The sequence below is a fragment of the Chrysemys picta genome, chromosome 9 (genome assembly GCF_011386835.1).
Source record: "Chrysemys picta bellii isolate R12L10 chromosome 9, ASM1138683v2, whole genome shotgun sequence".
Lineage (NCBI taxonomy): Eukaryota > Metazoa > Chordata > Testudines > Emydidae > Chrysemys > Chrysemys picta.
The window spans coordinates 59,051,911-59,068,365 of record NC_088799.1 but is presented as its reverse complement, the minus strand read 5'-3'; the positions used below and the strand labels follow the sequence as shown (position 1 = coordinate 59,068,365).

Sequence of the window (16,455 nt, the reverse complement as noted above, 5' to 3'; positions counted from 1 at the left end):
CCTCCCTGTGGCTGCATGCTGGGATGAACTAGACCTCATGTGACTTGGCTGAGATCACACTGAGCTTGTGGCAGGGCCAAGGCTTGATTCCAGATTTCCCGAGTCCCAGCCCAGTGCACCATTCACAGGCCCATGCTTCCTACAGCACTTCCCTGCTATAGAGGAGGCCATGGACAGCTCTACATTTGTGCAGGGATGGAAGGGCTCCGGCTCCTCAACCTCATTGAATATCAGTGAGCAGCTCCCTGGCATATCTGGCTGGCAGCGGCAGGATCTCAACATCCACTGATGGCACTTTCCCTGTGTCCCTGAATCCAGCACCCTTTGCAGATTGCCCCCCTCTCCCTCCACCCACACGCCAACCAAACCGTTGGCAAGGTGGGACAGACCCAGTCTGAAGCTCCATGCCCCCCTCCCTGACTATGTCCTTGGATCCTCCCACGGCTTCCTGGCCCTATAGGAGCGGGACAATCTGACCAGCCTCCCACAAGTCATCTGAACCATAGATCCAACCATTCAGCTGCCACAGCTATGGCCAGCTGCAGCAGTATTGCCCTTCCACTCTCACTTGGCAACCCCACGCAGCTGCCAGCCAAGGCCAGTGAACTGTGGCCCAGTAGCTAGGGCCCTGCACTGGCAGCCAGGAGACCATGGGGAAGTCACTCCACGCAGATCCATGGAAGTTAGGAGGCTCAATATCTCTGAAGAGCTGGGCCTGCCCCTCTCTGTACATCACTTTCCCCTCCCACCCTTTCTCTGCTTTGCAGGTTTTGGCTGTAAACCCTTTGGGGGCAAGGACGGTCTCTTCCAAGGTGTTCATGCAGTGCCAGACTCCCTGGGCACTGAATAAAGCTGAAACAGAGCAATGGGAAGCCAGTTTTAATGCTGTGCTAATATTCTCCAAACAGTCTTCCCAGCATGCAAAGATTTCCAGTGGGAAGTTAGCACATGGATTTTCAACATGATCATCCTCATACAACATGCGGGCCCATGCACCCATCCTCCTCTGAGCAGGCAAGGGGCAGATAAACTGCCATACATATATTTTCTTCTGATCCAAACCCTTTGATCCCCCTGGATAATAGCTCAGAAAAACTCAGCCGCAATCAGCATGATGAAAGCCCATGGCACTACGTCATAGCCACTAGGAAATGCATCACCAAGCCATGACTTGCCAGAGAAACACCCACATTGGAGATATGACTATGTAAATACCTCTGCAAATGCAGGCTAAGCAACAAAATGCAGCTTGACTCAAGCAATCCCAGGGCCCATTCGATGACAGAGAGGTAGTGGCAAACCATTACTTAGGAGAACAACAGTTCAAGGGGCTTAAATCCCATGCCTGAACACTTCTACAATGGACTCAGTTACACATGGAAATTGTAGGCCATACTCTGGCCAGGTAACTTTTATGCACCTAAAGAAGCTGCCACTTGCTGTGCACCTTTGAATCTCTGACTGTACCTGAATCAAATATTCATCTGTAGAGCTTCCTAGATACCTGTGGCACCTTAGAGACTCACATTTATTTAAGCATAAGCTTTTGTGGGCTAAAACCCACTTCATTGAATGCATGCAGTGGAAAATACAGTAGGAAGATGTGTGTGTGTGTGTGTGTGTATACACACACACACACACACACACACACACACACACACACACACACACACACACACACACAGAGAACAAGAAAAAATGGGTGTTGCCATACCAATTATAACAAGACTAATCAATTAAGGTGGGCTATTATCAGCAGGAGAAAAAAAAACTTTTGTAGTGATAAATGGGCCATCCTGATTCCAACAGTTGGCAAGAAGGTGTGAGTAACATTAGGGGAAAAATTAGCATGGGGAAATAGATTTTAATTTGTGTAATGACCCATCCACTCCCAGTCTTTATTCAAGCCTAATTTAATGGTGTTGAGTTTGCAAATTAATTCCAATTCTGCAGTTTCTTGTTGGAGTCTGTTTTTGAAGTTTTTTTGTTGGAGAATTGCGACTGTAATTGAGTGACCAGGGAGGTCGAAGTGTTCTCCAACTGGTTTTTGAATGTTGTAGTTCTTGATGTCTGATGGGTGTCCATTTATTCTTTTGCGGGGAGAGATAGCTCAGTGGTTTGAGCATTGGCCTGCTTAAACCCAGGGTTGTGAGTTCAATCCTTGTTGGGGCCATTTAGGGATCTGGGGCCAAAAAAATAGTTGGGGATTAGTCCTGCTTTGAGCAGAGGATTGGACTAGATGACCTCCTGAGGTCCCTTCCAACCCGGATATTCTATGTAGAGACTGTCTGGTTTGGACAATGTACATGGCAGAGGGGGCATTGCTGGCACATTGGTAGATGTGCAGGTGAACGAGCCTCTGTTGGTGTGGCTGATATGATTAGGTCCTATGACAGTGTCCCTTGAATAGATATGTAGACCGAGTTGGCAATGGGCTTTGTTGCAAGGATAGGTTCCTGGGTTAGCGTTTTTGTTGTGTGGTTGCTGGTGAGTATTTGCTTCGGGTGGGGAAGCGTAAGTAAGTGAGGACTGGCCTGTCTCCCAAGATCTGTGAGAGTGAGGGATCATCCTTCAGGCTAGGTTGTACAGCCCTGATGATGCACTGGAGAAGTTTTGCTGCTTTTGAGTGGAGTGTCCCCAGCTCCCGCACTCAGTTGAGGGCTGAAGGTGACGGCTAGTGGCATTCTGTTACTTTCTTTGTTGGGCCTGTCCCAAAGTAGGTGACTTCTGGGTAGTCTTCTGGCTCTGTCAATCTGTTTCTTCCCTTTAGCAGGTGGGTACTGTAGTTTTAAGAACGCTTGATAGAGATCTTGTAGGTGTTGGTCTCTGTCTGAGGGATTGGAGCAAATGCGGTTGTATCTTAGAGCTTGGCTGTAGACAATGGATCGTGTGATGTGGTCTGGATTAAAGCCGGAGGCATGTACGTAAGTATAGCGGTCAGTAGATTTCCGGTATAGGGTGGTGTTTATGTGAATCGCTTATTAGCACTGTCGTGTCCAGGAAGTGGATCTCTTTTATGGACTGGTCCAAGCTGAGGTTGATGGTGGGATGGAAATTGTTGAAATCATGGTGGAATTCCTCAAGGGCTTCTTTTCCATGGGTCCCGATGATGAAGAGGTCATCAATGTAGCACAATGAGATATATGCCATCATGTGCCAGCAATGCCTCTCTGCAATGTACATTGGCCAAACCAGACAGTCTACGCAAAAGAATAAATGGACACAAATCAGACATCAAGAATTATAACATTCAAAAACCAGTCGGAGAACACTTCAACCTCCTGGTCACTCAATTACAAACCTAAAAGTCGCAATTCTCCAACAACAAAAACAAACAAACTTCAAAAACAGACTCCAATGAGAAACTATAGAATTGGAATTAATTTGCAAACTGGACACCATTAAATTAGGCTTGAATAAAGACTGGGAGTGGATGGGTCATTATACAAAGTAAAAACTATTTCCCCATGCTAATTTTCCCCCTACTTTTACTCTCACCTTCTTTTCAACTGTTGGAAATGGGAAATCCTGATTATCACTACAAAAAAAATTTTTTTTCCTCCTGCTGATAATAGCCCACCTTAACGGATTAGTCTTGTTACAGTTGGTATGGCAACACACATTTTTTCTTGTTCTCTGTGTGTATATATATCTTCCTACTGTATTTTCCACTGCATGCATCCGATGAAGTGAGTTTTAGCCCACGAAAGCTTATGCTCAAATAAATTTGTTAGTCTCCAAGGTGCCACAAGTACTCCTCATTCATTTTGCTGATACAGACTAACACGGCTACCACTTTGAAACTAAATACCTGTGTAACTGGCATGTATAGCTGTGATCCTGTCTACTCAGTTATCTAAACAATCCTTTCAAACCTGTCCATTTGTGTTTCAAAGATCTCAGTGCACTTTACCAAAGTGGATACCAATCATTATCCCCATTTCTAAAGAAAAGGAAATGGAGGCAAAGGGAGGGGAAACAACAAGTTCACATTGTGAGTCAGTGGCATGAGCCCTGACACCCACTATGATGCCCTGCCCTAGAGCAAGGGGTCCCATATAACAGATGCTTGGGGGGCCTCTTGGCAATGAGTCAGACTCAGTCCCATCCCTAGTGGTGTGGTTTTCATCTGTAATTGCCCATGCAGGCCCTGCGTCCTAGGTCTGTTCAGGGCTATACCACTAATAGCATGCTACAGATAACACTAGTCTACAATTTTTGAGAAGTCGTCTGCTTCAGAGATAAAATGTGCTATTTATTATGTATTTTGATGTGCTGAATTCAAATATGACAATTAAAACAAATGATTGGCTACTGTTTAAGATATTTAAGTTTTTACATTTTATGTCTATGTATATTGTGTAGATAGTAGAGTTAATCATAAATTGTAAACCTAGGTCTTTTCATGTGTTTATGGTTGCTTTACATGATAATATTTCACCTGTCCTGTTTATGTAACACTTTAAAAATCAGCAAAAGGGTTATATAAATAAATTTTATTATGAAACAAAAAAGGCAAAAAACTATTATGTACATAGTTTAGTCCTAGTCACGGTCTACTCGGCGCTTCTTGGCTTGTCTCTTATATTCATTAAATGGAGCATCTCTTGTCACTGTCCAGCAATAGTCTGCAAGCATTGATGGGCTCCATTTGCCCTGATAGCGTTTCTCCATTGTTGCAATGTCCTGGTGAAATTGCTCGCCGTGCTTGTCGCTCAGTGCTCCGCAGTTCGGTGGAGAAAAAAAAAAAAATCTAGATGAGAGTGCAAACAACGTATCTCTAGTGACACGTTGCAACCAAGGCTTTTGTATGCCTTGAGGAGGTTTTCCACCAACAACCTGTAGTTGTCGGCCTTGTTGTTTCCGAGAAAATTTATTGCCACTAACTGGAAGGCTTTCCATACCGTCTTTTCCTTGCCCTGCAGTGCATGGTCAAATGCATCATCTTGAAGAAGTTCACGAATCTGAGGACCAACAAAGACACCTTCCTTTAATCTTAGCTTCACTTAACCTTGGAAATTTTCCACAGAGGTACTTGAAAGCTGCTTGTGTTTTGTCAATGGCCTTGACAAAGTTCTTCATCAGACCCAGCTTGATGTGTAAGGGTGGTAACAAAAATCTTCCTTGATTCAACAAGTGGTGGATGCTGAACACTTTTCCTCCCAGGCTCCAATGACTGTCGGAGTGGCCAATCTTTCTTGATGTATGGGGAATCTCTTGCACGACTATCCCATTCGCAGAGAAAACAGCAGTACTTTGTGTATCCAGTCTGCAGACCAAGCAAGAGAGCAACAACCTTCAAATCGCCACAAAGCTGCCACTGATGTTGGTCAGTGTTTATGCACCTCAAAAGTTGTTTCATGTTGTCATAGGTTTCCTTCATATGGACTGCATGACCAACTGGAATTGAGGGCAAAACATTGCCATTATGCAGTAAAACAGCTTTAAGACTCGTCTTCGATGAATCAATGAACAGTCTCCACTCATCTGGATCGTGAACGATGTTGAGGGCTGCCATCACACCATCGATGTTGTTGAAGGCTACAAGATCACCTTCCATGAAGAAGAATGGGACAAGATTCTTTGGACGGTCACGGAACATGGAAACCCTAACATCACCTGCCAGGAGATTCCACTGCTATAGTCTGGAGCCCAACAGCTCTGCCTTACTCTTGGATAGTTCCAAATCCCTGACAAGGTCATTCAGTTCACCTTGTGTTATGAGGTGTGGTTCAGAGGAGGAGGATGGGAGAAAATGTGGGTCCTGTGACATTGATGGTTCAGGACCAGAAGTTTCATCCTCTTCCTCTTCCTCGTCTGACTCAAGTGAGAATGATTCTGGTGCATCAGGAACCGGCAGTCCTTCTCCGTGGGGTACTGGGCGTATAGCTGATGGAATGTTTGGATAATGCACAGTCCACTTTTTCTTCTTTGACACACCTTTCCCAACTGGAGGCACCATGCAGAAGTAACAATTGCTGGTATGATCTGTTGGCTCTCTCCAAATCATTGGCACTGCAAAAGGCATAGATTTCCTTTTCCTGTTCAACAACTGGCGAAGATTTGTTGCACAAGTGTTGCAGCATATGTGTGGGGCCCACCTCTTGTCCTGAACTCCAATTTTGCAGCCAAAATAAAGGTGATAGGCTTTCTTAACCATAGTGGTTATACTGCACTTTTGTGATGCAAAAGTCACTTCACCACAAACATAGCAGAAGTTATCTGCACTGTTCACACAAGTACGAGGCATCTCTGCTCACTTTAGCTAAACAGAAATGTGTCCCTTTGCAAAATCAAACAGACAAATAAGAGAGCACGACACTGTATGAGTTCTAGAGCGGATATAGGGCAATTTGTTCAGCAGAGTGATGTAAGCTTCGTTATGATTGCATCATCCATGACTTCTAGGAATAACATGATGCAATTCATATAATGTATGACACAATACCAGCTTTAGATTGCATCATTCATTGTTTTGCCTAAAAAGCAAGTACTGTCCAAACCCAGTCATAGATTTATTCATAGATCCAGTCAAAGATGTATTTTAGTCATTTCTGGTTTAAATTGAGATCCCTTCCCTTTATAACTCACTTATCCTCCGCCATTCCCAAGCCAAGGGTCGTATATACTAACCCAATAGCATATCTTGAAAACTAGAGCCAATCAACAATTTTAAGCACCATTTTCGTTCTCAGTGACCCAGAATTAGTAACGTTTGGCTACATTTATTTCAGAAGCATTTTGGCTGTAGAGCAGTGTAATCACAGCATGGGCTGGGTAGTTTGCTCAGCTCTGGTCCATCAGTCTGAGAACACAGGACTTCAGACACCAGCACTCTCAACGCAGCACCTTTCACCCAGGCTCCCAGCTCTTTCTAAACAGTTGGTTACCAGCCATTCATGTGAAATGCAGAGTGCCTGTGTAAACCTAGGACTGGCTAACCAGGGTCCCTCCAGACCAGTGTGTGGCTCCAGCAGTTGCCTAGACCAGCTGCTTCACAGGAAGGTGCAAGAACCCCCCTTTTGGATCAGATGACACCAGAATAACCTGTGCCTAAGGAAAGTTCTTTCCCAACCATCAGTAGCTAGCTGAGGCCCTAGAACATGGTCATTAATTTCTCCAGGATTTCACTGAGGATTTTCCCACCATTCAGGGAAGGGATTGCATGTCTTCACCATTTTCAGCAATGAGAAAACAGTCCTCCCTCCCCGCAAAAAAGCCACTTGGCCTTATAATTTATGGTCCTAGAACACACCAGCATCCTTTTCTCATACTTACCTGTTTCACTAGCATAATTGAGGCCATAAGAGCTATGACACCCCCTATTGGCAGAGGGTTAGGGTGACACCTGAAGCATGCACAGCTCAGCTTCTCTGCCCTGTGCACTTCCCCATTTAACCCTGTCCACGAGGATTGTCATGCAAGAAATACAGTGCTCCCCCTCAGCTGGAGACTTTGTATTTGTTCTTCCTTCGTCCATTTTCCCTAATGTAGCATAGAAGCCTCCTTGATGGGAAATGCATGCTTTGTGAATGGAAAGCAACAGTCTGCCACCTCTGCATGAGGAAGCTATAGCAGTATGGATCTTTATTATTATTTATATTACTGTAGCAGCAAAGAGCCTCCATCACAGTTCAGGTTGCTGTTGTGCAAGATGCTGTACAAAGACCTGTCCCAAAGATCTTGCCATCTAACTACACGACAAGAGATTAATACAATGAAAAACTGACATCTAAATAGATCAGACAGAGCTGGGGGAGGGGGAGAACACAGCAGCAAGTGACCAATGTGATGGCAGTAAAGGATAGGTTAGTTCCACAGTGGGAGGGTTGGAGGGGGTTAGTTAGCAAGGGATAAGCTACATAGAAGAGAAGGGTGGGGGGACGACAGACAGGCAGGGTGGACTGAGGCTGAGGTGAAGGAACTGAAGGGGGGGGAGGGGAAAGGGTTGGAGGAACATGGAGCAAATTGCTTCTGCCCTCTGCTGATCAGCTATCAGAACTTGCTGCTTTTGAGTGGAGTGTCCCCAGCTCCCTGCACTAGCTGTGCCTCTGCTTGCTGGGTCAAGCCTCAGGCTGGCTCCTCTCTGCAGTTTTCCCTCCAAGACCACATGGCAAAGGGGAGGAGAGACATGACACTCATCCCCCCCCCCCCCACCACAGAATCTGGGGGACACTAGGGGTAGATTCGTTGAAATTCGGAGCCTAAATGCCTTTGAGGATATGGATGCTGTGTCCCCAGGAGTTTCCCCTGCACAGTTCTGGGTCCAAAATCACCAGCCTGGCCAATGGGAAAGGGAAGAATGTGCTGTTCAAAAGGATCCCCCTCTTCCCTCCCCTCATACATACACTTTAGCATGCAAGGTTCCCTGAAGGAGAGCTGGTATTTGTGACACTCCCTTGCCCAGCTGTACACCTGCACTGCTCTGCCTCTGCTGGTCAGTTTTGCTGCCCCAAAGCACCCTGACTAAGCACTGCCAGTCAGGACTCATGCCAGCTTGACAGACCAGAGCTCAGCAACACACCTCTGCATTAATACTGATTTGTTGAATCTCTTCAAAAATTCAATGACTCATTCAATAGCTGCCTAAAACCAGACCCCCACCCCACCCCCCAGAAAGCTGGGATGACTTTACACACAACCTCTGGGTTATGAAAACCCATTGATCCATGGGTACTGAACTTCCACCTGGGGAGGGGCAGCCCTGTGCAAGCCAGCTACCCCCTGCCTGCAGCCAGAGGCTGGGGCCATGGCCACAGCCTCCTGCACAGCAACTCCCCTTCCAGCCTCAGCACAGGCATTGCCACATATAGTCAAGCAGCCAGTCTCCTCCCACACTGGTTGGGGCATTTAATGCAGCTCAGAGGGGCCCAGGACAGAGCAGGCCTTGGAGACTGAACTCTGCTCATAGCTGCATGGGTGCAGCTCAGGGAAAGCCTGCCACACACATTGTGGGGCACAGGGATACTTTACTGCTGCCTCTGCTCAGAGGGACAGAAAACTGCAGGCTCCAGGGCTGGCAGCTCAGGACCTAGCACCATTGTACAATGCACACTGTTTAGCCTCTTCTGCAGCGTCCCTAAGGTGGCCAAGGGCTAGCAATAGAGATTATCCTGGGCATGTGAGGCAAGAGGGAATCTGAGTCGCCCTTAGCAAACCACGTCACCCCACTCAGACTCACCAGTTAGCTCTGCAATTGCCTATCTCCTGGCTCTCTTCACAGTTGGAGACACCCCCCTCCTGCTGGGGAGAGGCCGTGGGCAGGTTCAGAGCCACCCTCTTGCTCTCAACACTCCCATTGATCCAGAGTGTCCTTTGGCATAGCCCAGTTTTGGATCTGAGCTTTGAAGCTTGGCCTCAGTCTGTGGGTAGCCACCATTGTTTCCTGGGTGCATAAGAGGGGCACCCCACTGCTCCAGCTGCTGGGCATGTCCCTGTGCCTGGTCTCTGTGCTAGCTGCCATGCCTTCCTAGCTATCCCAGGAGTAAATCTCCTCACTTGCAGAGAGACTGTTTAGGGATCTTTGCCATAGCATTCCATGGCATGGCCTTGAGATGGTGGCCAAGAGTCCACATGCCAATGACCTCCAGGGAGATGAAAGAATAGTGCCACCCAGAACACCTTCCACTTCCAGAAACACAAAGCTCAGCAGACCCTCTGCCAGGGAAGCAGTCACTGACTATAGTGTCTAACTAGAGACAGCAGCCTTGGAATATGCTGAAAGGGGAAGATTAGACAGGGGCCTGGACTCCGCCCATGGGAGCTACATAGCAAGATAGGGGTCTATTTAAGAAGATCAAGATAGAGCCTTGCTTGCGTGAAGTTGTCTGCCCCCAGACTTGGATTCTTAACCCACTCCTTGCCCAGTGGAAATCTGCTACATTAGGGGTGATTAGAAAAACCTGCCACTAGAGGAGGACAACAGGTCCCCCCCACCCAAGAATAGGCTACGATTCTCTTTAGCAAAACAGACCAATTTATTTACATAAACATTTAAATACAGCATATAATAAATAGAAAAGATCCAGGCTGTAACAGGAATTCATTAGATTATGGCAGGCTACAATCCATTCACAGAAAAGAAAGAAGTGAAAGCCAAGCAGCTGTGTAACCAGAGTTCAGTAGAACTGGGGGACACTCAGGTTGGTGCAGCAATAGGCAAAGAGGAAAGACTAGGAGAAAGGTCTCTGGACTCTGCTTCTAAGGTGCTTCGAGCCAAAGGGAAAAGAAAAGAAAAAGGTTGCACTAAAGACTAAAATCTCATCCAAGTTGATCTGGGGGAGTGATGGGTTTCAGGTAGTTCCAAGAGAGTCTAAAACAAGTGTCTAGTAAAGGAGGGCAATTTACTAGCGATCCCAGTGACAGGGGATTAGCCAGAACTTGCTGGAGGCCTTTCGTGACCAGGCCCTCGTGCTAGGAGATGAGTTACATCACAACTTCATCAGGCCTTGCAAGGGGTTGCCTTTTTAAGCTTTAAAAAAGTTTAGCACTTCACTTGAAGTGTTCCTTTCAGTTCCTAGAGAAGGTCTTGTAAAAACCTCCTTCCCCCCCCCCCCCCCAAAGCCATGGCCCAGAAGGACACAGGGCTTTGTGAAAGTGACTTTCCAGATCCTGCGCTCCACCCTCACCATGCATTGTCTCTAGAGCCCTCTGGCCAGCCCCTATCTCACACAGCCCAACAAGCTACTGATGCAGACTACAAAGGTATTTATTTGGACAGGTCAAGCATACATGCAATCTACTGGGATTAGTGGCTAACGCCAGAGCTGGAGTAGGGGGACAGAGCAGATACAGAAGTCACAGGCCAGTACCAGCCTAAACTCAAATTAAGTATATGGAAGCCCTTAAAGTGAAGGACCCACACAGAACCCAACAAGTCAGCACTGGTGAGAGGGGGAAGCCTTTGAGCATTAGAACCAATTGGTGTCATCACTCCCTGCTCCAGACTCATTTTAGGTTCCATTTGCCTGCAGAAGATTTCGCTTCCCTGCACCAAAATCTTCAGTAGAAGAGGCCCAAGCTCCATGCATCTCACCCACAACTCCAGCCTAGCCACTAGTCCTCTAGAGAGTTCCGACAAGCACATTGCCACCTTCTCCATGGCCCCTTGGTGCGTTGGAGCCATGCCCAGTTCCCACTTGGCCACGCAGCTGTTCTCAAATGGAGCAGTCTCTTCATATAAGACGGAGCCAGTTCTACTTCACAAGTGGAAGCTCAAAGAACATCAGACAAAACCCAGATGGCATGACAATTAGCATGTTCTCCAGATGCCAGTCCATCTCACCTCCCTGCCAAAGGTTGAGCCATTTGACTGGTCATGCTTCCATCCAGTCCCCATAAAGCTCCCTAGCAGGAAGAGGAGTGCCCCAAGGAGAAGATACAGAGTGGCAGTCCTTTAGTACAAGGCCCAGCAAACTCTTCCCTTTAAAAACTGCTATTCCACAATATTTGCATAAAAATCCATTTGTAAAATGTCCCAGCAGAGCCCAGTGTCCATTGTGCAATGGAGGGTGGAGGCAGAGGACCAAGAAAAAAAAAAAAGGCACATTGAGCAAACTAATTCAGACAGCTGGGCATCTGGTTCACCAGAGACTGAGTTGATGTGGGGAGGCCAGGTGAAGGATCACCATGTCTTCATGCAAGCTCTGAAGGTTGTTAGACATGATGAATGGTTCAAGTGCGGAGGACTTTATCTACAGGTGCAGGACTCTGCTATCATGTCTTCATACTCTTTGTAGAGGATGCTGCCACTAGGCTCAATCATCAGCACGCTGATGGGACTATACTTGTAGGGCACGCAGGAGGGTCGGGGGACACTCTGGTCCACCAGCTGGTTGATGAAGTTCTGCACGATGGCATGGTTGGGGGAGTTGTAGCCATAGCGTAGGATGCGGGGGCATGTGCCCTTGCAGTATTTGGGGTTGTACCGGTGCGGGGCTATGATCCAGTGGTCCCAGCCCAGCTGGTTGAAGCTGACCCGGAAGGAGCGGAGAGCACACTCGTCCTTCTCAGCGCTGGTCTTCTGCGAGTAGCTGGGGAGATCCAGAATGAGGTTGCCTGCCTGGCGAGCTTTGCGACTCAGCACTGGCCCATCAGGAGTTTCCTTCAAGCCAGCTTCCCCCAGCTTGGCCCGGAGGCCCTGCCGAGTGTCATTGAGGTAGAGCAACAGGAAAGGGTCATTCAAGGAAGCAGTCTTCTCCCAGCCAACTTCAGGCTCTGAGCCATCAGCTGGTCCCAGACAGCTACACACATGATTAAGGCGGAGCAGCTGGCTCTTCTTGGAGTCCCAGGCCCATGGCAAAGAGTGGGAGGTGATGTCCCTCTCCTCCCAGCTGTCCATCCTAGAGGAGACAAGGGCATTCCTCTTGCCTCTTCGAGGGGGTGAGAGCTTTGGAACCCCAGCTTCCCCAGCCAACTGAACCACACAAAAGAGCTGGGCATGAGCCAGCAGCAGAGTCTTAGAATAAACCACAGTGGCTCTCACCAAATGTTCCATTCCTGGCTGGACATTCAGGTGGTAGTTGAGAGTCTGCATGTACCAGGGACCTGTGAGGGGAGGGAGGAGATGGTAGTTAGTGTTCCCAAAAGCAAGATAGAACAACCTCAAACTTACATACAAGCCATTTTGGTAAGTTTGTGCCCACACTCCTGGAACAGCCAGTTCCCCCTTTCACCCTCCCCTCCTAGAACTGCCCACACCCACCTAGGAAGTAGCTCAAACACTCCCATGCATCTCCTGAAGGCCTCAAAGGGGCACTAAGAATGACCTGGATAGATGGGGCTTTCTGCCCAGTTTGCTTCTTAGAAAAAGGGCCACATGGGTTTTTTGTTTTTTGTTTTTGTGACGGAGCAGGGAGCAGGGCAGATTTGACCTGGGAATGTTGCAGGGGGATTGCAGTGAGGAGGGGGGACTTCCCTTGAAGGAAGCTACCTGAGCTGTAACCTGAGCCAGGAACGGGGGTGGGGAGAATTAACACCTTCTGCCCGGGAGACTGAACAAAGGAGAGGAGCAGCGGGAGGAGTTGGGAGTTTAGTTTCGGTTTGGGCTGGGTGGTGCAACGCAGGGAACCCCAAGCTGGGGTCTAAGCTCCCTGAACCTCCCAGAGGGAGGTAATTGAGGGGGTCTGGTCGTACCTACACGCTCTGCTTGAGACTGTGTTCCTGTCCTTAAATAAACCTTCTGCTTTACTGGCTGGTTGAGAGTCGCAGTGAATCTCGGGAAGAGGGGTGCAGGGCCCTGACTCCCCCACACTCCGCAACAGTTTTTAATTAAATAAAGTAGTTTTGTTCCTCAAGTCAGAAATTCAGGTAATTTCTACCTGGTTTTTCCTAAAAGACTGGACATCTGGAGAGGTTTACAACATTACAGAAATCAAGGAATTGCAACTTGATTGAGAGGAGAAGCTGTTTTGGTTAATACCTATTTAACTCAAGTGTCCAACAAACTGTTGGAAGAATGTTCTGTATCAAGTCTCCAGGCTGCTCCCACAGGTGCCCCAGAGAGGTCTCTAGTGAGACAGAGCCATATTCCTGATCTTCTGAAAGAGACCTCATTCCTTCTAAATTGTTCAGGCTCTTTATGCATCAGAAAGAGTGCATGAAAGATCCCCCTTCCCACCCTCTGATTTAAGAAGCATCAAGGTCACATGGAAGGCATTAGAGAAGTCCAGAATGTACAAAGCTCCAGCCAGGAAACTGCTAGAACCAGATTAGCGTATCAGAGCATCTTGCAGTGTTGCCTGGAGGAACAGAGACGGATGGGGAGGGAAGGGGCATGCCTGCCGGCACAAGACAAGGCCATGGCAGAGCTCTGAAGAACCTCGGCCCTCACCAAGAGGGCAGGAGTTTCCCTTGAGCCAGTGCTGAGGCACCATCTCACATGGTCTCTGGCTGAGCCTGAACCCCCCTTGCAGGTGAACACCAGCCATGGCAAGAGACACGTACCATTGTCCACCTGAGGCAGTAGGGCCAGTGGTTAGGAGACCTTGGTTTCATTCTTTAACACGCCATGGTCTGGTTGTGAGAATTATTTCATTCCTGGGCCTCGTTGCCCCACATGGACTGTCCCAGGAGCACCTCATCGGGTGCGGGGGAGGGGGGGAGAAGAGGAGCCTGCTCACTGCAAAGCATGGCCCAGGATGGCCTGACTAATCACATCCCCTTACTAGAGGCCTGGGAAACAGCTGAGCTTTCCTGGCTCTCCATGGCCTCGGTAACAGCAGGTGCTCTGCTTGACGGATGGAGACAGCAGCCAGACTCGCTCATTCTCCAGCCACAGACCAGTGGGGATACAGAGCTGTCAATAGGCTGGGTTCCAGCCCTTGAGGAAGGGGGCAGCACCCAGCCCACCCCCAATATCTCTTTATAGCTCCCAATTAGAGAGCTAACAGGAAGCACTGTCCTTCCTAGTGGAGACTCTGGGTTTGTCCCTATAAATAGCTGAATGAAGGAAACAAGTCTCTGCTCTGGGCCTCTCCCCAGCAGACATCAGAACACCCCCCTTCCCCAGGCTCCATTTGACATGCAGACTGGACAGTGTTAGTGTGAAGGATTACACTCCACCCTCCCCCACAGACGCCTGTGAGAACCAGAGTCCCCAGGTAACCAGGGTCCCCAAGCACTGTGCAGCCAGAGAGCAGGAGGGGTGGAAACAAACAGCAGTTGTGTGCAAGGGGGAGTGAGGTTGGCAGCAGAGAGGGGACGAGGCAAAGTCCAGAGTCCACCTCCTTGGCCAAGAGCATGGTACAGTTCCCATCACACACAAGCCCTGCAGAGGAGCATAGGGGTGGGATGCGGTCTTAGCCCTGCCTTTCACTAGCTTGACCAGCTCCAGGCACCAGGGAGTGCAGGCAGGTGCTTTGGGATGAACAGGGTCAACACGCTGCAGTAACTAACATGGCTGTTTGTGCTAGTGTACAGACTACTGCAGAGCAGAGCATCCCTGGAGGGGGGAACCCCCCTGTATCCAGCCTGCCCCCAGGGGGAGGCTCACTAGAACCCACACAGGGGCCAGTTCTGTACAACAAGGCCTGGAGCAACAAGACTCTGCAAGGCCACCTGCTGCTTGGGCCCCACCTGCTGCCGGAAGATCAGCTCTCCTGTTCTAGTGCCAATGGGCCAGGGCAGGAGGGAAGCTAAAGGCAGCATGGAGAAGGAGGGACCGGGGGTGGGGAGCTCTGGCAAAAAAGCAGAGTCCTCTTGACTGGTGCCTTTACAGGCACAGTCAGGGGTTACGGTAGCAGGGTTCCCAGCTCTCTACAGCTGCCCTTCCCACTGCCATCTCCTTCAAGCCCTGAGCACTACACAGCCCAGTGCCCCCCATTCAAACACCCCCCCACCCCAGCTCCAGCCACCCCCACCTCCCTGCCAGGTGGCTTCACCCAGGAGATCCACCTGCCCACCCCCCTATGCCTAATGACTCACCTGCCCCAGGCCGCCTTGTCTTGGCAAAGGGCCTGACCAGGCGCACAGCATTGGCACCCAGCTTACGGTTCTGGCGGGGTCGCCCAGCCTGGTCTGCCACATTCTGGTACAGGTTGAGCATGTAACGCAGCGGTTGCCTGCTGGCCAGCTGCTTCCGGTGGCAGCAGGGCCAGACACTGGGGACCTGCTTCAGCAGCACCTGGATGAGGGGCAAGGAAGGCACCCTAGCCAGGGCACTCAGGGCAGCTGGCTCCTTCCCTTCCTCCCCCATACTCAGCTCCAGAGGGAGCAGAGCAGCCAAGAGGAACAAGCTCCCAAGGGAGCAGAGAGGGCCCAGTGCAATCATGGCTAAGGGGTGGGCAGCAGGCTGTGGCTATGGGGTGGGCAGGGAGCTCTAGAGGGCTGGTGCTATGGGAGCCACAAAGTAGGAGGAAGCATTCTTCTCCCCCTCCCCCCACAAAGGCAAGCACTTTCTCCCTAGCAAGGGCAGGGCTCTCCTGCTTTCACTCAGCTGTTCCCAGGCTGGGCCTTTAGGCAGCTTCCTTGGGGGTGAAGGAAGTTTTGAGGTGCAATCAGACAATTTCTGCTCCCTGCCCTATTGCCCTCCCTTGAGGGCAAACCCTTCAGGATTAAAACCAGCCCCCCAGGGACCTAGCACTAAGGGGTTCCTCTGAATGCACTTTAAAAACCCCACTAGCCTGGGGACCAAGCAAGGTCAGCAGGACCAGCACTCAGCAGGGGGAAGGTTAAAATCCTTAGGACCCAGACTAGTTCCAACCCCTCCTCTCTGACCCTCCACTGGGTTAAGAAGGACTCATTCCTCACATCCATTTTAAAGGCCCTGTGTTAATCAGGATTTAAAGGGCCAGGAGCTGTTCTCCACCTGCTCCCCATGCTCAGCTCTTCTGGGGCAGGTGAGGGATAGACAGATCTAGATTACAACACTAGGTGCCAGGCAGGGGAGAATAGGGCCTCCCAGGCTCTGACTAGTCAGAGCTCCACACTGCTCTGCCATTATAGGAGCTGCAAGGG

At 49.3% G+C, this 16,455-nt stretch overlaps 1 protein-coding gene across 1 annotated transcript; it reads right to left on the bottom strand.

Annotated features, from left to right (window-relative positions):
• Positions 1-9,953: 9,953 nt before the first annotated feature.
• On the bottom strand, positions 9,954-16,241 carry BMP15 (bone morphogenetic protein 15). Its single transcript, XM_005279186.4, has 2 exons — positions 15,424-16,241; positions 9,954-12,546 (listed from the first exon to the last, which is right to left on the bottom strand). The coding sequence occupies exons 1-2, from the start codon at positions 15,767-15,769 to the stop codon at positions 11,690-11,692; spliced, it is 1,203 nt and encodes a 400-aa protein (XP_005279243.3). The 5' UTR covers positions 15,770-16,241; the 3' UTR covers positions 9,954-11,689.
• Positions 16,242-16,455: the final 214 nt, after the last annotated feature.